General features: G+C 32.7%; 2 protein-coding genes across 6 annotated transcripts in view; one reads left to right on the forward strand and one right to left on the reverse strand.

Annotated features, from left to right (window-relative positions):
* LOC111633643 (nuclear hormone receptor FTZ-F1-like) overlaps positions 1 to 17,301 on the forward strand; it is a 96,827-nt gene extending 79,526 nt beyond the window's left edge. For 3 of the 5 annotated variants that reach the window (XM_023378249.1, XM_023378248.1, XM_023378250.1), the window contains exons 2-6: positions 2,949 to 3,245; positions 7,947 to 8,737; positions 13,962 to 14,220; positions 15,103 to 15,203; positions 15,283 to 17,301. In XM_023378249.1, coding sequence (XP_023234017.1) covers positions 2,949 to 3,245; positions 7,947 to 8,737; positions 13,962 to 14,220; positions 15,103 to 15,203; positions 15,283 to 15,429 — 1,595 coding nt within the window. In that variant the 3' untranslated portion in view covers positions 15,430 to 17,301. Of the gene's footprint in view, positions 1 to 2,434; positions 3,246 to 7,946; positions 8,738 to 13,961; positions 14,221 to 15,073; positions 15,204 to 15,282 lie in introns of those variants that run through there. The other 2 variants (XR_002758082.1, XM_023378247.1) reach the window with 2 other exon arrangements.
* A 1,784-nt stretch (positions 17,302 to 19,085) lies between these two features.
* Positions 19,086 to 21,802, reverse strand: LOC111633648 (pancreatic lipase-related protein 2-like). Its single transcript, XM_023378254.1, has 8 exons — positions 21,673 to 21,802; positions 21,187 to 21,587; positions 20,867 to 21,113; positions 20,571 to 20,798; positions 20,236 to 20,463; positions 19,715 to 19,829; positions 19,235 to 19,411; positions 19,086 to 19,167 (listed from the first exon to the last, which is right to left on the reverse strand). Exons 1-8 carry the CDS (start codon positions 21,701 to 21,703, stop codon positions 19,095 to 19,097), a joined length of 1,500 nt encoding a protein of 499 aa, XP_023234022.1. The 5' UTR covers positions 21,704 to 21,802; the 3' UTR covers positions 19,086 to 19,094.
* Positions 21,803 to 23,582: the final 1,780 nt, after the last annotated feature.

The following is a 23,582-nucleotide window of genomic DNA, read 5'->3' on the forward strand; positions in this document are numbered from 1 at the left end:
CGCGTGTATGCGGCACTCTTGTTTAAGCGACTTGCTTAACTGGTCTAGAATAAGTTGCCTTTTTTTTTATATACCCCCTGTTACAAATGCTGTTTATATAGCTTATTGTATGTTAATATCTAATTTTAATTGACAATAAACATTGAAAATATCATCTTTGTCAGTCTGGTAACGTTTCGTCAATATTATAGACTTTTCTACCTTTATTTGAATATTTTAATAAAAAATAAATGCGGAGATCAATTGATTTTTGTTATCCAACGATGCAAGTTACTCGAAACATTTGCCTTACCCGATTATATTATATACATGTATACATTCAAATTATATTTTTCTGGATATTTTCTTAATTTATATTAAAATATGTACAGAATATAGTAATTAATTTTAATGTTTAGATATGATTTAAAACATCGAGAAGCATTCAAATTGTATCATATTAAACCAGCTGTTCGGTATAAAAATAATATTTCAATTAAAAGATTTGCCTAGTTTTAATCTGAAAAATATTAGCCATTTTGTACGTATTAAAATTTGCATTTATTTATTGAGGTTATAAATTAGCTATTCGCGATTTCTACGTTTTTATCAATGTTTTAACTTTATTACAAATCTTTACGAAGAGAGACGTTTTACAAAACTTATTCATTTGAACGATTATAGCTGTTTCCATATAAAACTATTCGATAACAATTCCTTATAATAGACTTAATGATGGTGATGATGATAATTAAATGTAATTTTTTGGTAAAATGTAACGAAAAATAAACTATTACTACTATATTTATAGTTAGATATTATTTTTAAGAAAATAAAAATAAAATAAATTATTACGATATTTTATCTTTTTAAATATCGTAGAAAGATTTAGGCTATGAACTTAATTACAACTAGTACATTCTTAGGTTGGAATAAACCCAAGTGGTTTTTGACTTTTGGATAAGTTTGTTTATAGTAAAAACTTAAATGATTTTTAGTTTGTTTTCTTAAAGATAAACTTAGAAAATTGTTTTTAATCCATAAAAAATCATGTAGATCATTAATAAACTTCCATAAAATTATCTATTAATGGCGTTTCGTTCCTATATCGATAAAATAATTTTTTTCATCTCTAGAATTGAAAATTTTGTTTGCTTAATTAAATAGTAGACTAATAATAAATTTTTATTTTTATTTTTAATTTATTATATAATAGTGGCAGATATACGTGTAAACATATATATATTAGTTTAATTAATGTATTTTTATTATTCTCTTCTTAAACGTTATACATTAACATACATAAATTGAAATTCGCTTAGATGATGTCTTCTCTTTAAGAATCGCACTAAAATTTTCCGACAGAAATATTTATTAATGGATTTACGAGAAGTAAAATTAGTAATAATGTAAATGTAAACAAAGAATAAGAAAAAAATATATATATGCAAAGCGGAATAGGATGAAAAAATCATAAGAATGTATCAGTTTTACAATATTGATTTTGTTTTTTTAATGTCATGTATCGATTAGATGGACTTTTCATTATAAAATCATATAGTAATTTTTTAAAATCTTTCTAAACTGAATAGTAAAAAAAGATAGAGTTTTATCAATCAATAGTAATCGAGAACAAATTGAATAACGCATCATTTCATACGTGAAACCATTCATGAATTAAACGGGAGAGATACTCCTTAAAAACTAAAGGTCACAGAGAGGAGTAAAATACATAATAAAAGAAATGTTTTAAAAATTACATCATTTTATGTATTTCGGGATAATAAAATTTGAATACAAGAATAAAGTCTTATTATTATCTCAAATGTTAGATTCGTAGTTTACTGTAACTTTGAACAATTCCATATGATAGTATTATGCGATAAGTGAAAACGTCACATTATTTTCATTCAGATAATCGTAAAATTGATTATATGTTTTGAAAATAGATAAAGATACATATTTATTTTTTTTAGAGAGATATATAATCGGTATAAAATTGTGCGTAATAGATTTCTTCGTATTATTATTTTTTTTATATAATTAAAACGTTTAAAAAGAAATTTGAAAGAAGAAAATTAATAGGCAAGTTGAGGCTCGGTTTACAGAGATTCACTAATGTATAGCATTAACTAACGTATGTTATTTAGTAGTAGAAAATGGAACGTTTAGAATTGAGTTGATTGATGGAGTTCGTTCATTCTATTAAGGGAGTCTAAATTCCTAGTTAGAATGAAAATTGACTTAACGTTTAAAAAGTTATACACTAATAAAATAATTAATAGTTAATAGCTCGTAAAAAAGAAATAATTTATTAATTTGATGTTAAACTTAATCGATTTTTATTATCGATTTGCAATTTTAATATTAATTGTTGCTTTAAATACACGAGTGATGGTTTTTTTTTTTTTGAAAAATACGATATTCCCGGAATTCGAATCTAGTCTCACGGCCCCAATTGCTGACATAACATTGAAGCGATCCCTCCTTCCAATTACACAACTTTTCTCACTGAAACGAGATGTCGTCATTCGCAACGCGCTCGAAATCCGAACGTTTTTCGCATAAGAGAAAGTGAGAATTAAAAAAAAATAAATAAGAGTCGTTTTGTAACGACCGCTACGCCATCCAACCCACCCAGCTGGTTGTTAAGCTGCCATCAACCAGCCATTGGCTAGAAGTGGGTCAGGCTGGTTGCGCCGACTCAGTCGCTTCTGACATAGACCCACTGGGTCGGCTCTATACTTGTAGGTCGTATTAGTTGGTCGCTCACCATTCACGCCATCACCACCAGAAACGGCGTTCGCACTTTCGTTAACGGTATGAAATTAAATCGTTGAAAGTGTGTCTAGTATCTCCTGCGTCATGTACCGATTACATGTTGATAAACCCTCTTGATGATACAACGCGTTTGTCAACAATGATATCTTCAGCGTCTCTCATGGATACTTCTGCATGTTTTTTGCCAGCTACCCCATCGATGTTGTCTGGACCGACTCCTACACCGACGGAGTATCATCACGACACTCCGGACACCAAAGAAGGGATTGAAGAACTTTGTCCCGTTTGTGGCGACACTGTGTCGGGTTATCATTATGGTCTGTTGACGTGTGAATCTTGTAAAGGTTTCTTCAAACGGACAGTGCAGAACAAGAAAGTGTACACGTGTGTCGCAGAAAGGAAATGTCATATAGATAAAAGTCAGAGGAAACGTTGTCCGTTTTGCAGATTTCAGAAATGTTTAGAAGTTGGCATGAAGCTCGAAGGTAAGTTTTCTTTTCTTTAAATTTATATCTGCTTTTGTTATCACGTGTCACCAGAAAGAATAGTTTGATTTTCGTGTAGCTATCCTGACGTGAAATGGCAGGTGGAACCTGCTGGTTTCACAGGTGGTGCACGTGTCATGAGAGAGAGAGAGAGTCCTCCGATATTATTATTTAATTTTCTTAAGTGATCTCGAAGACGTGTAAAAAGTAATTTTTCAGAATAGCTGTCGTATTCGAATGTAAAAGATTTAGATTTTTATCTTTTTTGTTGTATATCGTCTGTTCCTTGAATAAATTATAAAAACTACTGAATCAATAGTCAGTTCTAAAGAAAAGTATTGTCATGGTTGGTTTCGCTTTTCAAAAAATAGAGGACAAGGCTAAATTTTGTCGAGAGTGAAAGTGAAGTTATGCATGAACGTGATATACAAAGGACGATAAGATATTATTAATGCGACTAATTATAAATTCTGTCTCTCCAAGTTTGAAATGAGCTAAACAACTTTACGACAGGTGTGCTTTTCTCAAAAGTATTTTAGAAGTTACCGAATAATCCGTCCCCTTAACGGCAGTTTTGCCAGCAGCGATAACATTGAATTATTTAAGTGGTTTGCGGCCAAATCCTAAGTACTCCAGATGTTTTTGTAGCTAATACCATTAAGTATGATGATATTCGTCCTGCAAATTTCATGTAAGATTTTTATTATTTAATGTTTAGGAATTTCGTATTAATTAATTCTTCTTCGGTTCGACTTCTTAATGAATTAATTTAGGAGAATCTGTTACGTCATCTCGATTTAAACATTCTAAATATTCCGAAATAAATTACGTTAAAAACTAAAAATATCACAATAAATTATGGTGGCATGTTTTAGTCAATATTTTATAAGCTTAAGACTTCGGCTCTTAAATATAAAAATATACAGTAAGAATTAAATTGATTAAAAAAAGAACAATTATAAACATTAGCCATTTGTTTTGAGAGAGATTAGTTTAGATACCACGTGGTTTTTTTCTCTTTTTAAAACGACAGAGACTTTCTCCAATTTTTATCTTGTTCTGGAATGAAAATTGGGTCGACCCCCTGTTTTTTTAACCGGAGGGTCTTTGGTATAGACGTAATTCGTTTATAAAAGAACGGGTGATTCCATTTATCGACGACCAAAAACCCGGTAGATGAGTGACATCGCATCCGGTTTGTTTGTATGTCCGTGACGCGTCGCTTCCCGTTTCTCTCTCTCGCGTGACGTCACAGTTCGCGCATGGCGAATTTGTTCAGTCGATTTCGCTTCCAACGTGATAGTTGTCAGTGGGTTAGTAGGTCTGCGATGATTCACGAAGAATTTACTCAATAGTTTTTACTTTCTTAAAGTAATTTAAGATTGTTCATAACTTAATTTAACATAATACATATGACCGATAAGTTTAGCAAACAATAATAAAGTAATTTCACCATAAAAACGTAATAATAATAATAATGGTGTGTTTTATAACGTTGCCACATGTTTTTGTTTTATAAATCTCTCGACGCAATTTTATGAACTTATGAGGCTAAAGTCAAATCGTCATTTCCGTTAACGCGCCTATACGTAATTGCGTGTGTGATCAGCTGTAAGTCTATATTGATAAACGACAGTTATGTTTGTATTGACGGCGTAATGTAGCCTCATTCCTTGCAAAGTGGGTCAGTGGGTCTTCAGACGAAATTGAAAGTTAGTTTAGGCGATGCTAAATTTAAATTGGGTCCTGGATATGGATGGAATAATTTACTTTCACTTCTTCTAATGCTTTTTTCCCTTTCCTTTCCCCCTTTTTTTAAGTTTAGAATCGTGTCGTACGGCATCTTTTTTTAAGTGTTGAATAGAATAAATTAAGTTTGTAAGTAAGAGATGCCAGGTGGTTTTTTTTTCTATTTATAATGGAAATATCTAATTTGCATGCGGGCTACTTCTTTAAGCGGGACTATATATATATAAATAACATATATGTGAGTATGGTATTTAATTTTACGGAAATGAATTTGTAGAAAGCTGATTATATTTTGAAATGCATAAAATAAGAATGTAATTGTTAGAATACGCTTTACATTCTGGTGTTACGTCTTACTTTCCATCGGTGATCATTTAAAGATACAGCATGAACCTATCTATATGGAAATGTTCCAGTTCGAGAACCCAGACCACACCCATAACTCAGCATCTGACTTTCAAGGCTATCATTTAACCTACTTACCTCGTTTGGAACTGATTTGTAATCAACGGATTCTCAATACAAGTTATTTATTCGAACAAATTAGTTTTTGTTATTCAAAATTTTGAAAAAGTGAAATGATAAAACAACAAGATGGCTGCGTTAGCGGGCCAACTTTTGTACTCGAATCTTCTCGAAAATGTTGATAGAGTAAGCATTCTTTTCCAGTTAATTTCTTATATTTTCAGTGTTTATATTTATTAACGTATGAAATATTTAAAGTACTTTTTAAAAAACTCGAATGAATTGTTCGCCAGTTACAATAGTAAATATAAATCGCATACACTAAATATAAAAGCAAAGATGAACGAAGTTATTCATAATATGCACAAAAATATATATACGTGTGCGTGTACTATGAATGAATTTCGTCGTCTTTGCTTTTGAAAAGGAAACAAAAAAAAATTTAAAAAATGAAAGGTTTTATCCTTGTTTCTATATAATTGTTTCGTGTAAGAAGAAAACAAGATTGAAAAGAAAGGAATCAAGATTAATAAATGAAAAGGAAAAAAATTACTCAGGATTAATTACTAACATGCAATAAAGAGAGGGAGAAATTACCGGATGGCGAAGTAAAAGTGGGTCAAAAGAACAAGTAGGTCTGTGTGCCAATGTCACGTGGTTAGTGGCACGTGACGCGCGAGTGGGAATGCTGATCGATAGCCGTCACGTGATTAGGAGCGAGTTCGTTGCTATCGCAACCGGGAAGATCGAAATCATCTCAATTTTTAAATGGTTTTTTATTAGTATTATTATTATTTAGGTTATACGAAATTTTATTACGCGATCGCCTACCGAATTTGAAAATGATATCTTGTTTAGAATTACTATTTTCCATTTCGATTTATGTAACCGCCGTCATTGCAAAAATAGAATTTGAAAATTTATTCGAATATTTTATAGTTAAAATTTCGAGAAAGAGAGAAAAAAAATTAACTTCGAGCATATTTTTCCTTAAGCGTAAAGAGATTATTAAATATAATTTTTTTTTTAAGTTTTCCTCGTTTTATTAAAACATTATTCGAAATGTTTGAATTTGAGATTGTCTCTACCGACGACAGCGCTGTCTGTCGGCCGTCGATTCAATTACAATTTTGAAAATTTAGTTTTAATTTAAAAAGAAAAGTTTTGAAAAAAAAATAAACAAACATTTTTAATATATGCTTCTGGAATTATAATATCTCGACTTACGATATTTTATTAAAGATTTAACAAAGTTAATGGTATAATTTCTAGCATTTAAAAGCCGCTCTTCTAAGAACAGGACTAGTCTTTTATGTAAATGAACCTACACAAACTGGTCACTTTTCTGCTCGTATGAATAATTATTTTATATTAACGAATAGATTTAAACATTTTATAAACATTGGTCAGTTTTTAAGAAAGGAAAAAACGTGTATAAAATAATTTTGAATTATTTAAAAAAATTTGTACCGAAAACGAATTTATTCGAGGGTTTACTATAGATTTTTATATAATTATATAAAGTTGCAAGCATTTACAGTAATTTAAGTAGCGATTTCATGATATCATTCATTAAATTTGATGTTCGGGAATCGATTTTTACGTTATGTTTTAGTAATATTTAACAATTAAAGGAAGCTGTGCAGTTGTAGCTATCAGTTTAGATTATGAAGATACGAAATCGTTTCACGCTTATAACAAACTGGTGGGAGGTTATTTTTAATAATTAAACGTTCTTTATAGTCGTAGAACTGTCGATTAGATTATAATGGAATAAGCTTGTTGTGTTTTTCTCGTTTATCGAATTAAATGGAAATTTTATTCGATTATTCGCTCTTGCACTAACAAGTAAGTTGCTATTGCAAACAACAATAATAATGCCGTTTGAAGATTTTTGTTAAATATTTTAATGTGACCCGCACTCGGCGTGTAGACTTCAATATAAACTATGTGACCAATTAAAAAATGGCGATCCAGACAGGAAAATTGCGTATGGCCCTCTTTATCGGCCAAACATTAAGCATGCCTTTAATTTTATGTTCTATGTATAAAAAAAAATAAGCGTTTATGTTTATGAAATTTAATTATTTCAATTTGAACTTTAATAGTTTATAAATACTCTTATGATGTAAGCGGTGACATATTTGAAGTATTTAAATTAATGAACAGATTTGTAATTTAACACTTATATGAGATGTTAAAAGTCGTTTAACATTGTTTTTTTTTCCTCAATTTGCTATATTTAAATCTATTTTTAGCAAATTGCACGTATTCTTCGGAGAGAGTAGCAGAATTGACGTCAGTAAACAGTAAGAATTTATGAATTTTAGTTAATACGGAAGATGATGAAATTTAATAACGTGATTTAAAAGATGAAAAGTTTTAGCCTATTGTGTAAATTTTTCCATGGTAGAATGCCAGAATCGAAATGATTGAGATATTTTTACGTGTGTAGCTTTATTAATTTATTGTTTTTGGTGTTTTCAGCTGTACGTGCAGACAGAATGAGGGGTGGAAGGAACAAATTCGGACCAATGTACAAAAGGGACAGAGCTAGGAAATTGCAGCTTCTGCGCCAAAAGCAATTAGCGCGTAACCAATGTCAAGGGGTCCCGGCGACGGAAGGAGGAATGAACAATCCTTTGCCTTCGCATCCTCCTTCATTCACAGCTTCGACAGGACCGGCGGGTGTTACGGCCCCTCAACAACTTTATTCTCCAGAAACCGTCTCTATGAAACAAGAACTTATTCAAATCCCTCACCTGAGTTCGTCTACGAATTCGCCCGAATCTTCTCCTTCACCTCTCTCTGCCATCATCCCTGTCACTACTCTAGGAAGTCACTATAGTGGGCCACAACCGACCAGAATTCATCCACAAGCACCAGTGGTACAAGAACCATCGAAATTAACTTGGGTCACGTCACACGCGCCACAAAACACAACACCGTCGCCTGGTCATGGTGCATCGCCGCCTGTTACTAATGCGGCACCCTCTCCCAAAACTTACCACTACGATGTTCCGTCCGCTGCAAATGTTCCACCTCCTTCGGTATCGTTAATGACAGGAATCGGAAAAATTCCGAATTTAATTCGGGAATTCCAATCCTGCATGGCCGACGATAAGGATTGGCAGAACCAAGTTTATAGTTTATTGCAAAGTCAGAGTTATAATCAGTGTGAAGTGGATCTGTTCGAACTGATGTGCAAAGTGATTGACCAATCGCTGTTCTTCCAAGTGGATTGGGCAAGGAACAGCATATTTTTTAAAGACCTAAAGGTTAGTAAATTTTATTTCTCGTTTACATTCCTAAAACATTTATATATAGCCTATACATATATACGTGCTGTATAAATCAGGATGGGGATGTAATACTAACGTCACTTGTTCCGCCATATCAATCGAGGAAAGCACACATTAGCGGGCATAATTAAGCTTTTATCCTTTAATACTTCCGTAAAACGCGTAGCTCGTGACATTTTTCAAGTGCACATGTTCCTTATTTTCCCTTCCAACACCGGAGTATGACCGAAAATCGTCACAGACGAGCGAATCTCCCACTATAAGGATGTCACAACGTACAGGCGAGTTCCTGTTATTTCATTCATCACTTTTGTTAAGACGGAATTGGTCAGAAAAACAATGGGCGACAAACGTTATAGGGGGAGGAAAACAGAAAAATTATGTGTGTCATGGACGCAAACGGTTCGAAATGGACTTTCAACACCGCTACGTTACCCAATCGCGACAATCTACGATCGCCATCGCTGTGACGTAATGCTTTGGTTACCTAAAAACGATTAACTAACGAAATTTCTTATTTGATTTTGTCTTTACACCGTTTCTCTCGTAGGAGCCACGCGAAATGCGATACATCCAGACGAACAAAGTACAGTATGCGAGAATTCGCAGGAAATAGGGTAATCTATACTTTAAAACGCTACATCACTGTTGGGTGCGAGTAATTTAAATAAAGGTTTTTAAAGCGCCGCTAGTGTTATTGTTTTTTCTTATTCTTGCTGATTCGGTAGCGCTGTAGCATCCCGCGTCTTCGATTACTATGAGAACACCCGCATCCCCAGGAAGAAAGTGACAAGTACAATATAGCCTTGACCTAATTTCAGAATGAGCCACTCTTCCTTCCATGGATGGCGTTCAGCACGATGCGCATCCCACAACAGTTGGTTATACATCAGGATTATATCTATGTGTATTCTTAGTAATTTCCAAGGGGGGGGGGGAAAGCAACACGCACACTTGGTCGATCATGTGTTTATCTGTGCGTTAATTTAAAAAGCGGATGTAGGCTTTGTTAGCCGCGTTAGCAGTGTACAATATTTTGTAATAAGATTAATGGGAACAAAAATATTCAAATTAAAAAAAGAAATGATGATGATAATCACACATAATTCTGGACATGCGCGTGAGAGAACGAAATTTAACCCATTCTCTTATTGCTTTCTCTCTGTGTATCTCCCCATTTTGACGTCACGAAAACATTCCCTTGACCCAGAAATGCATTTCTTAACTTGACATGGGTTGTTAAATCGTAGGTTAATTATGTAAGGTTTTTCTAATTTCAAAATGCATTTTACTCTTTCTCACTCGGTTTTTTTAGAATTGCAGTTTAGGGGGATTGGGAAGTGATTAGGACCGAAATTCTCCGGCGGTCTATTCTTTTCCTTTTGGGGTTTCTCACGTATGTAAGATTTCATTAGTCCGTGTAACCCGAAACTCAACTGATTGATTTTATGCGTTATGCGAATCTAAACTTGCAACTATATTAGTAAATGTTGAATATTTTGTTTCGAAATTATAGAAACTATAATTATAACAGAAGCACTTAATCTATTATATTTGCCCTTCGGCCCACTATCTCGTGCAATGCCGATTGCTCACGTGTTCGGCAGAATCCGTTGGGTTGACGAAAACCAAAACCCTTAATTGTTAGATGTTACGTAAGATGCAGGTTTCAGTTTTTTTTAGCGAAATCGTCAAAATAGTATTCTTTTTAGCGTATCGTGACGCATAATTACAAGTTACATAGGAGGCCCTGTTGCAGCGGTATTGTTGGCACTTTGCCAGCATTTCAGTTCACGTGTATTTAGAAAGTAGGTCAATGGGGAAAAGGCAACCTTTGGACAGTCCAGATGCTTAGTTTTGTTTCCTTTCAGTTTTATCATCACATCCCTTCCGAATTAATTCATTTTGCTTCGGATATTAACGTAAAAAAAAGTTCGTCAATTTATCGGTGTGTTTCTCCTAACCTCATTCGAGTTTACTCCTAATTTCTAGTAGCACGAAATTCTCTTACGCTCGGATAACGGTCGGGATTATCTCCATTTTTTTCCCGTTTATAAAATGATAAATAATATATTTAGTGATTTAAATCACAAGATACCGCGTGTTCAAGGCGACTGTATACTTTATTAAGTATCTTTCTCTAGGATCAAATGTCCAAAGCTGTCAAGATGTGAAAAATTAAATAGTCAAATTTATCGTATGGATGAGGTTTTATATATATATATATTATATTTCTGAATTTATGCTGATTTAATTGCCCACTTTTGACTCGAAGATCGCTTCGTTTTGCTTTATGCGATGGCTTCTCTGTATTTTGTTTACATTACAATTACATCGTACTCGGTGCTATGGTCGGTCGTGTGATGTTCACAATTTCGTTTCTGTCGTCGGTGGATCATTGTTCGATACTTTTACTGATATTTCCAGGTAGATCTGCGGTTCGTTCGCCAATAGCAAAAGTGGCAAATGTCCAGGAAACTTGTCAGTCAGACAGATAATAGCGATGGCTGAAGGAGATTGCGAAAGAGTGAAAAGAGAGGGGAAAAAACCTGTTTTTTAACTAAAGCTATAGATCCATTCACGCAAAGTTTCTACCTATACCTCTCATAGTTTAGTCTGGCGTGGTTTTAAATGGGTGTGCTTAAGGGGTTAGAATTAAGAGTCGCGAGGGGCTCGGTTCTGGAAGAATAAGCCGGGTGGCAAATTCCGGTGTGGGATCCGTCATAATAAGACGTCGGTTCCGACGGGAGTAGGTTTCGTTTCCTCCGAGAACGGTCACTTCCGGGAGAGGTCCAATTTCGATAATCCGTAAAAAGTGCGGTATGGCTAACCATGACACCAATACCCGGTTTGGAAACGGGAAAAAGGAGCGGATTGCTTGCCGATAGTTTCCTCCTCCGTATTACATATCTTATAGAAGGGTGGTTCCCCATTTCGGTGGCCGGCGGTGTCAAATCGACACCTGGGACCAAAAGAGTTGCTCGGTCTCCTCCCGTTTCACCTTGACCTCCTTCGTCGCCCACTTAAAGCTTTAATTGTCTCGTAAACTCGTTTACGCATTTTCCGACACGATTGTTTTATTTTTTTTCCCCTCGCATTGACCATAACCAAAACCATTTCATCTTCGTAACGTGCAAAACGCGCGCGTAACCTGTTGCTAGGCAATTTCGCATATTTGTTACGTCACAACTCCGCCATTTTCAACTGTTGAAAGGCGGGAAAAAGTTTCTCCGAGCTTTTCGTCGCTGGGCACATTGCCAACCACGTCATCCACTTAACCAAGTCGTAACCGTCGGATGAAGGGTTGGCTGCATGCCAGTGTACGGGTACGTATACGGGTGGACCGTAGTGTCGGAATCCTTCCAGTTTCCTCCAAAAAAAAAAAAGTCGGAGTGAGAAAAAATGTAAATCGAGAACAATTTAGGACTTGCACCTCCCCACCGAAGTATCCAAAAAATGTTTTATAAATTGCGTCTGACCCACTTTCCTTTTATCAGATGTTACCGAATCTTCACAAAATCTAATCCACTAGTTCTATTTTCCTTTTGCCAACTTCGCTTAATTCCTCACAAAATTAACACATTTCCTTGCCGATTATTTGGTCAATGCCCAAAGCTCTAATAAATTAACTACATTGTGGAAATTGCGGCTCATATAACACGTCGTCGACTTTGGCTTAAACGATTTTAAATGGAAACCATTTTTGTCAAAGCGAAACGAAGATCGATAATTCGAATAGAATTTATCGAAACGAAGAAATAATAAAAATAATTATTTTTTAAAAATTATTATTATTTCGTTTTATTTTTCGCTGGTGTACGTGTAGATTTTATATATACCCCAGGCGAACAACTGAACACGGAGCTCGTTTTAAAAACGGTAGGTTTCCACTTGACTGACGACGTTTTCTCTCCCCCTCCCTAAACAACCCTTACCCACCCTGCGCTGTTAGACTAGGCTGGCATTTCGCACTAACTTATCCTCCGGGTATATTCACCAACACGAAGCCACTTTCACTGAAGCTGGCGCCGGAAAGTAGGTCAGTAGGACAGAAATCGGCGAGGCCACCTTCTCACGTGACTGCCTGCGGGTGTAGCGACATTGCCAATCGTTCTACTCCCGCCATCTACCGGAGTCATCGCAAATTATTAATCAATAGAATGAAATGAAAATCGTATTATTATTTTATTTTTCATTTCATTTCTAATTTCGCTTTCATTTTTTATGGCTCGTCTTACGGAAAAAAATTAGTAAATTTTTACTTTATTTAATTCGTGTTATGGCGAGAATGTTGTTGTTGTTGTTGTTGTTACTTAATGCCCGTTTCATTCGTATTTTTTATTTTTTCCGAGCCGGAGAATGGTCTTTTTTCTCGATAGACTGTAATAAATCTAATAGCCAGCATAGGAAGTTATTAGACTCGCCCCACTCACGTGACCCGTACTATATACTTCCTCTTCTCTTTACGAACTTTATTGTTCTTGGATAACTTTTTAACTCGATTGTTTTTTTAAATTGGTTTCAATAACAGAATTTCTGTTTAGAGAGCCAATCTCTTGACCTACATATAAGCTCTTTTGCGGTAGAAGCATTTTTGGAATTTATATAAATCGTTAATGAAGTCGAAAGCGTGTATTTTATATTTTAATATTTTAAAGTAAAAAAATTGCTAGTTTTAAAATATTTAAAGTCTTTCCGAAATTTTAATCAGCCATTGCCTTTTTAAAATTTTAAAATTGGAATTTTTAAAATGCGATTTAATCTTCAATATCCGCGTAAAAGATAAATAAATAAGTAAATATTTTCTTTTTTTTCTCTCTCTCTCTCTCTCTCTCTCTCGTCCATTTGATTAAATATTTCTCGATTAAATTACGGAAGTGTGTAATAAATATAAAAGTTCGATTTTTTTCTTCCCTTCTGTGAACTGTCGGATTAAATTTTTAATAATTTCCGGAAATTTATGGCCGTCGTCGTCTCTTCTAGTCGAGGAAGACCTTATTTTAATACATTTTAAAATGTTAATAACGGTTAAAATACCGAAATGAATTTGTAAATTTCCACGCCACGTGAATAAATACAAACTCCACTTATCTGTTAACGAGTTAATAAACTATCTCGACTTCATTTGTTAATTTAATAATAACTTAATTATGTATAATTGTTAGTTCGAACATTTAAAGTTTGTTTTTCTTTCTGCCAGGTTGACGACCAAATGAAATTATTACAACATGCATGGAGCGACATGTTGATCTTGGACCATCTTCATCAGAGACTCCATAACGGTTTGCCAGATGAAACTACTTTGCCAAACGGACAGAAATTTGATATGTTATGCCTAGCGTTATTAGGATTACCGGCAATGGCTGACCAGTTGCATCGTGTAGCTACTCGTCTTCAAACTTTAAAATTCGATCCTCTAGATTATATATGCCTCAAGTTCATTGTTCTGCTCAATCCAGGTATGGCATCTTAGATTATCGTCATCGTGTGTTTTTTATATAATTTCTTATTTAAATGGTTTCGTGTATGAGTACACGTTTGGTTAACATCAACCCTTAAAATAATAATCATACAATGGACTTTTTCAGAATTGACATTAATAATAAATTCGTTTAAAGTGGTAGGCGAAATTAAAGTTGTTTCCATTAACAACGGTTTTTCGATGATAATTTTGTAGTGTTATGAAACATAATATGATACTATTGAAGAAATACAGAATAAAGATCAGTAAACAATTGTATTATCATCATCATCATCATCATCTGATCCAAATAACTTTGTAGTTGACTGATACTTTTTTGAAATCAAAGGTATCGAATTTTATGAATTACCGAATGGTTACTTTTTTTAATATTGGCCGACCTTTATTCTGTTATAGATTTACCACTGTAACCAGGTGTTAGGTAAGATATTAAGGTAGAAAAATGTGAAAAAATGTACAGCACTAGTAGCAACAATAAAATGACTGCATTTGTATTTGGATTGAATTTTTAGCCGAAATCTGGACTGATATTTTAAAATTAATGTATAAAAAAAAAAGAGAGAAAATTCATATAAAATAAAAGTTGGATAATTGCAGTCAATTAAAAAAAGGGTTAATGTTTAATCTATGTGTAGTATGTAAGTATAACTGAAACATTGACTTGGGAAGCGTTCAAATTCAATTTACTAAAATTTCTAAAGCTCTGAAGAAAATTGTGTAACAGGAAGAACGTCTCAGAATTTAAAGGAGTCTGGAATAAAATTTAGGCGCATGTTTCCCCATTCAATGTCGCTGCTTGTTTTAATATCTAAATTTGTTTGTGGTAATAGTTACTCTCTGCATATTGTTCCGAGCGCAGAAATCCGGGGGCTGTCAAACATGAAGCTTGTCCACGAAGCTTACGAACAAACCCAGCAGGCGTTATTGGAGTACACCATGAACTGTTATCCACAAGTGACGGTTAGTATTATAGTAACGTATGTTTACGATTACGATTGTTACTACCTTACACCGTTGATTTTTTTTTTTACATTGATAGGAGAAGTTTAATCAACTGATGCAGGTATTACCGGAGATCAAAGTGATCAGCATGAGAGGTGAGGAATATTTGTATTACAAACACATAAACAGCAGTATTCCGGCACAGACACTACTCATGGAAATGTTACACGCTAAGAAGAAATGACAACAGACACCTGTACTAACAGAAGAACTTTAAAGAAAAACGGTGAAAGCAACCATAATTATCCGAAACCAGACATCTTAGGCTGCACGAAGGGATTCAACGTAGTACCTCTGTCTACAAAGAGGGAACCTGTGAGCTCCCAATGCAAAACACTGCCGTATATATATAAATATATATATATATAAATTGTACACCATGTACTATTGCCAGCATTGATTCTTATTTTCCTTTTTTTTTCTTTTCCCATAAAGGCACTTTTCATTATTAGTTTTTCTTCAGTTCATATTTGTGATTATATTTGTTTGTACTGCCAAAATTGACACGGGTCTGTTCGTCAGTATATTCTGTACAGATATAGATAGAATGGAAAAAGATAAAGATGATAAGATATTAAAAAAACTCATACGACTCAGGGAATACGTCAAGCACAGCCACTCAAAAACAGCAAAAAAATAATAAATAATAATAATAATAAACTTTTTAAAGAGAGTATTCGAAATGAGCGGGTTGGAGTTTTAACCCATGTGTCAGGCAGTCCAAACTATAGATTTTTAGATTTAAATAATTATATATTATAAATATTATTATATTTTTTCGTTGTGTATACCGTTACAACAGAGATTCAATTGAAAACTGTTCTGTTCTTTTATTTTATTTTTTATAGCCAGGCCAAAATTTTAAGTCTGTTTCGATACTTATTTTCTGCTCTGCAACCTCTGGGTTAATTTTAAAAAAATTAATAATGATGATGATAATAAAAGTCTGTATGGTGTTCGTCGTGAAATTTTAACCCCCTTCTACTTATATACATGTGCTGGTGTAGGCTTCTGTCGCCGCCTCTGTACATAGATGTTGTAGTTAGTTGGTTGCGGGACACGTGTCAACGTAACATATATTTGGACACCACGCTCTCGGACTCGACAGAAAATGGTCTAGTGTTGAAAGTATAGATATATTTTCTACGATATACACGTGACATTATATTAAAAAAAACAAACGGCTTAGGAAGCACCATTATAAAAAGAGGAAAAATCATAATACTAATAATTCTTGTATATAGTTTTGACAGAAGTACAAATTCACTTCTCAGCTGTTGTATTTTGTGAATTGTTAATGGAGAGGTTACCTGTTAAGAGTTGTTTATAGTAAAAAAAAAAAAGGTGGTATATATATATATATTATATATATATTATATATTTTTTGATTGTAACGCTGATCTGGAAAGTGTGTGTGCCTTAATATACCAATAGAGATGCGTTTGTGAATAATCACTTATACATACTAATCGTTGTGTTTTTAAAATTATGATAAAATGAATTTGTTAAAATTATTATTAAGAAATCTTTTAATTTTGAAGCTATTTTACTGTATGTATAAATGTTTATTCACCACGTAATTTATTGAGGAATGTCTCATGAGCACAAACATACCATACATACATGGAAAACCCCCTAAAAGTTATTAATGGGCTGTTATCAGCATGAAAAATGGTGTCCGATTTAGCGATGTGTCCATCTTGTCATTGTCATCACACATTTTTTTTTCCATTATTATGTTTATCATCATGGAAATGGAGGGTGATGGACCAAAAACAACTGTTCACGAGATAAAAAAAAAATGGGGAAATCAAAAAAATTAATACATACATTTTTTAAAAAAGGGATAACTCGGGGAGAAATAAAATCAAAATTATTACTAAAGAATAAAGTTATAAGATTTTTATGCCCTTTGTCAAATTTTGAACTCGAGTGATAGTCGCACACAACAGAGTTCTTCAGGTGCCTTCCTATCTACCATTGTGTTTTGTTGATTGTTATTCCCTGAATGGTGATACATCTTTGAATGTGGAGGGCCACTGAATTAGAAAAAAAATGTTAAAAAAAATATATATAGAGATTTTTATGGTGTACAAAATAGAGATCATGTGGGAAAATAGCTGATAATGTAAGTTTCATNCCTCAAAGTAATCAATGTTAGAAAGTAATTATACCAGTAATTACTGAACATTTCAAAAACTTATTTTTAATGGAAATTATATATTCTAGATAATTCTATAATGATTAATTTCTTACGTACGCGAATATGAAACATGATATTTCAACAGGAACATATTTAAAACGTTACACTTCCTGTTAAAGTTGGGTGTGCGATTTAAAACCTTGATTAAATTACAAATGGATGCTGAAGTTAATCTGGCATTTATGATTAATATATAGCCTTGTGTTATTTAAAACATAAAAATATATAAAATTAATTGTATATTATATAAGATGCTACATTGATTTACAACTATAATAAATGATTAAATGTTATCATGATGATGATGATGATGATAACATGATGTAATGAATTAAAGTATACACATAAACTTATTTACTTTTTAATTCACATTTTATTATATTCACAAATCTTTAATTAGTTGTTGTTAATGCGAAGGAAATTACAGTTTAGTTTGTTTCCTATTATTCAAGTTAAATGTCAAAAAAAAAAAAAAAATAGTAATATTTATTGTTTTGACGTTTAAAATATGAAGGTTTTTTTTCAGCTAGTTAATTTTTAACANGCCTAAAATATTTATAATAATAATAACGTAAATTCTATGTATTTATTGTGATTTTAAAATATGGTAAACTTTTAAAGCCGAATTATTTCAGTTTCGCATTGAGTTTTTGACAATGTGACACGTTTTCTTACAAAACATTAAAGAATTTTTGTCAATTGAAGTTGTCAGTAATGAACAATGAGTTTAAACACGATAGGAAGAAAACTCTAATATTTAAATATCAATTTTTAACTCAATGGATTTGATTGTTTGACAGGAAGAGACGGTCGCACATGTTTTTGCACATGTCTCCATTAACAGACACTGGCTCCTCCTGTTGGAAATTTTTGATACACTTTTACGCCACCACGCGGACGGGGTGACAGATTCTATTTATGTAATAAATTACATTTTTTTTTTATTTATTAATCGTGCGAGTTTAAAGTTTTATTATTATTATTTTAATAATTATTTTTCTATTCTGAAAATAAGATTTCCGGAATTTTTAATAATTAAAAACCATGCAGCTACGTATTTTCGTTTTCCCTCCTCGGGCGGCTATGAATTCGCGGAATGAGAAAATGATTTATGTCGTGTTGCCAGAAATAAAATTTGGCTTTTGGAATTTAACAGAAGTAATGCGGCAGCGTGTTGCGAAATAATTTCCGCTTTAAAAAAAAAAAGAAAACGAGGAAAATTGTGAAAACATTTATTTATAATAATGACAAAATACAAAACCGGACAGCTGGCAACCGTGTATCGGCACCTTTCGTCAATGGCGGCTATTATAAAATTAAAATAGCCCAATTTTCTCAAATAATTTTGTAATTTAATATGAAATTGTTCTATTGTATTTTGTGTAATATATGGTATTTATATATGTGTATGTACAAAAATTGATTTGTCGTAATGTTCCATATATAAATTAGAATTTTTGCAACATTGCTCTGTAAAAGTCGTTATTTCATTAAAACATTTTATTTTCGTAACGTAATAGGAAAATCGTTATTGAATCGAAAATAATCTTCCAAAAGAAAAATTTTTAGTTATAATTTAAAACATTTCAGTAAATACGTAGGCGTTACATATAATAAAAGAAACAGTGCAATGTTCATAATTTTAATCAGCATTTATTCGGAAAAACGGTTCCCGTCGTCACATTATCTAAATAAAGATTTAGATGGCACGCGGTAAACCTAAATGGAGAAATTCATTAATTTATTTACTAAAAGATAATTTAGAAATATACGAACAAATACTTACAAAGTTTTACTTGGTTTAGTAATGATGATATTATCGATTATCCAATTTTCGTGGCCCTTTCTAAAATATCCACTAAATGTTTTATAGGTAACAATTACTTTTAATATGTCTTCCATTTTTGGAGACGAATTTACTCTCTTAGCAACGGCATTTCCGGGAATTAAAATTCCTCTTTTACTGAAAAACAATAAAATTATAAGTGTATACTGTACTCGTAAGTCATATCTGTAAATACAGTCGACCCCCTATAACACAGCCCGGCTCACGTATTTGTAAAATTTAAGTGACTCGTACAACATGGAATTCATATAAAACGGAATTATCAACAATGTTATAGGGGGTCGACTGTACTAAACTTATAACTGAGCAAATTTTTATTAAAAAGTTCAAAATCTTCGTAAGATGCTTACGTGTAGTGTGTAGATAAATTACAATATATTATTTTATATAGGCTAAATAAATAGAGGATTATAAACTTACTCTGTTAATTGGTAAGTTTCATTATATCCACTCTTTGTTGTTAAAGTTATTTCAATTTGTCCTAACGTCGCTTCTTGCTCTGAGGAAAATTGTACAGCTATCAAAATAGGAAAAGCTAAAAAAATACAAAACGAAATATATTAATCATTAGAGAGAGAGAGAGATTTTGATTTATTAAATCTTAGAAATGAACTTGTAAATTTTGAGAAATTATTCAGATTATGCTTTTAAAATACAATGAAATTCTTGTTCTTGAATAAATAAATACATTATAATTCGAGGTATTTTAAATATACTTGGGCAATTTAATCCCAAAGGGAAGATATCTTTCTTCTTTAAACATATGGGAAGTAATACATTTGATACTTCTGTCCTGTTATTAGTCGAAACTAAAAAAAACGTCCTTGAGTATAAACTCATCCGGCATATTGCAATATCAGATACGCCGTGTTTACATTAATGATATTAATTATTTTTTAATATTATTTTATCGTATAAACAATATAGAAATTAAAACTTACTACAGAACGGATGATCTTCATTGGTTGGCGTGTAATATACTCCATTACCCTCTACGTTGTATCCCAATCTTCCACAAGTTCCATTAGGACATAAGAAACATTTTTCTTCAACGTAATGATCGTAACTTTCACACGGAAACGATATAAAAACGCAGTCGTCATTAAGAATAGATTCAATGAATAAATAAACAGCTCGTTTGTGATGACATTCACTTTCTTTCTCCCCGGCTAAAAAAAAAGGCAATAATTTTTAAAATATAAATACCATTTAGTCTGTAGGACGCGTTTATTTCCATATTTATTGTATTTATAAATGGGAACGACCCTTTACTTACTAAAAATGTCCTTCAAGAAACCAACAATGTTGTTGTGTCTACAACCGGGTTGAACTTTCCCGCCATTAGGATAAAAGTCCACGTGTCCGACTGGCGTTTTCATCCCAAGTCCAGCGTATAAACGATCGTTAGCATTTGTATGGATAGCATCAACAAATTCGGCGTCGCTTTTATCTACGTGTACTTCGGGGCCATAACCTTCGTAAAGTGGAGCAGCTGGATCTAGAGCTATAAAAATAATACGAAATATATTTACTAATGCAATTTTAATACAATATTTTATTATTTTGTTTTACCTGTGATTCTCGCAATCTTTCCAGAAAACATCTTTTGTACACTTTTTCCTAAAAATCCTACTACTTGAGCTCCCATACTAAAACCAATCGCGTGCATCTGGTTCCAATTTACTTTAAAATATAATTGGATTTGGTTCAAAAGTACAGCGATTTGTCTACCGACCAATTCGCTGTTGGGAACGGCGGATAAATAATTAGGTCCTGCAGCACCTTTGCTCCAATCAATAACAATAACTTGAACATCTCCCTATAAAAATGTACATATTGCACGAGTAGATTAGTCAAAAACAATTACTTGATAAATAATTTATCTTTAATACCTTTTTTAAGAAGGCATTCTTCATAGACTGAACCCAATTTAAGCTCGATGAACCTCCGAAACCGTGGCAAATTACTTTAATTGGTTTTTCCTGTTTTAAATGACTTTCGTATAAAGTATGGATATCTTTATAATCAATGTAATCTGGTGTTTTAGGATTTTCGCGTGTATAAAGTAGAAATTCTGTTTGTATCTCTTCTGGATTAGCTGGTACGGACCATATGTGTGAAAATGTACCATTGCTTTCAAAACAACCGACATAATCGTAACAAACTGTCACAGTTGTAATTTTTATGCCATAATTCAAATTCTTAACAATTTCTTCCGACTGTAGCGCATATTTGTATATGGAGCCATCAGAGTGTTCGCTACTCGCTATTGAAATCGTGCAGAGAACAAAAACTATACAAATAATGAAAATATTAATTATCTAAATTTGATTTCTAAACATTAATTTTATCAATTTAATTTATTATTAAAATCATACCAATAAAATACACGTGACATCTCTTCTCCATTTTTCTTTTTAAAACCTTCGTATTCCACTTTGTAAAAGAAAGTTCTTTTTTAAAATATACCTTTTTAACTCTAAATTGTGATATGATAAGAAAGTAAACAGACGTCACTTTTATTTTTTCCTGTAGTGATCTGTACATATGTTACGAGATAATACTAACTTTTGCAGATGGTAAATATACTTATCGGTCTGTTACGTAAATTGTCTTTTTTGTTATCATTTTTTAATACAGTATTTTTGAATTACGTCCACTTTGATTAAAAATTGTTTACTTTATCTTCTCCATTTTTACGAATCTAAACAAAAGTAAGAATTCTGTGTAAAAAATTCCGATATAATTTGATGTTTTCTATTATTCAGATGTTCAAGCCGCCTTCCATACTAAAGGGTCCGGATTCGTATTCGATTTGTATTCCAATAATTTTTATTATTGATTTTTATTCCTTCGTAATTCGGATTAGAACGTCGTTCTCGCGTTGCCAGATCTGGGACTTTCGTTCCATTTCTAGGACTTTTTCGAATAGTACGGGACTTTGGAACCTAACGTTAGGAATCTAGGACTTTTTAGTAGTGCAATTACATTAATACGTGCGTAACAAATTCGAATATCATAGAGTAAAAGATTATTCGCAAATCTTTTATGTACATGGTCCCCACATGGTAATGATTGACCAGACTCTAGTCAGGGGGCCCGGGTTCGTGAGGGCCCGGAATGAAGATGGTCAGTTTGTATTCTTCGCTTTGCTTGGATTTTCTTGTGGAATATTGGAATATTTAATTCTTGACATAGTTTAATTAATATTCTAAGCTACTATTATTATTAACTTAATATAACAATCACAAAAGTATAAAAATTACCAGTAAAAAACCCCCCAATTGGAATTCTGAGTGCGAAATACGATAAAAATCTTCAGGATTTATTTGCCAATATTAGTCTCGCAATTAATTAAGTTGTTTTGTACAGTGCCAATAACTGTTTTTTCGGCCGAGAGGTCTTTCAGTAAACTGGCAAATTCACTGAAGACGTGGCAAAGAAACTCAACTGGTCGGGAGCCACTAAATAACCAAGCAATTTTGTGCATTGAAAATGATTTAGCTAAACAAACAAATTTCAGTGACGTGATCGAAAAATTTACTTCAGCAAAAACCGGAAAATTTACTGCGAAATAATTTAATCGATAGTTTCTTGGGTTTTGTCTTGTTGATGTGCCAATTTCTGTCATTCTTTCAGTTCTTGTGTTGGTTCATATTTTGTTTTCGTTTTTAATGTCGTGTTTGTCATTGTAAAATTTGTCGGTGTAATTCCTCTATTGTCTATAATAAATCTAAGCTACGGTTTTGTAAATGCGTACTTAATTTGTGAATGAAAATAATATTTTTTGTCATTTAGCTGCCTTATCATTTCCCAAAGCGGCCGTGGGAGTCGAGTGGTTACCATCTGAACTTACCATTCTGAAGAAAATGATTTAATTTATTGCAATAATAATACAGTGCTGTGATGGATGCACTTGATCATAAACATAATACCACAAAATGGAGACTTTTCATTGATACGTCTAAGATTAGTCTTAAGGCTGCGCTTTTCCATAATGGAAACAAATTTCCTTTTGTGCCATTAGTTTATTCAACTGAATGAAAGAAATCTATGAAAATATGAAACTCTTACTTGAAAAAATTCATTATCACAAGTACAGTTGGATCATATGTTATGATTAAAAGTCATTGCATTATTAATGGCTATACTAAATTTTGTTGTTTCTTGTGTGAATGGAACAGCAGAGACAAGAAAAATCATTACGTCAAGAAGGAATGGCCAAAGCGTGAAATGTTTATTCCTGGCCAGAAAAATATCATTCATGCCCCATCAATCAATGCTGACC

Source organism: Centruroides sculpturatus, unplaced genomic scaffold, assembly GCF_000671375.1.
Source record: "Centruroides sculpturatus isolate CEXI.00-Female unplaced genomic scaffold, Cexi_2.0 scaffold837, whole genome shotgun sequence".
NCBI classification, from domain to species: Eukaryota; Metazoa; Arthropoda; class Arachnida; order Scorpiones; family Buthidae; genus Centruroides; species Centruroides sculpturatus.

Coding starts and splice junctions, on each gene's coding strand:
- LOC111633648 (XM_023378254.1), bottom strand. CDS start 21,703: ATGGAGAAGAGATGTCACGTGTATTTTATTG. Junction 21,114..21,186: donor AGAATGCCTTCTTAAAAAAG/GTATTAAAGATA, acceptor ACATTTTTATAG/GGAGATGTTCAAGTTATTGT. Junction 20,799..20,866: donor AAAGATTGCGAGAATCACAG/GTAAAACAAAAT, acceptor TTATTTTTATAG/CTCTAGATCCAGCTGCTCCA.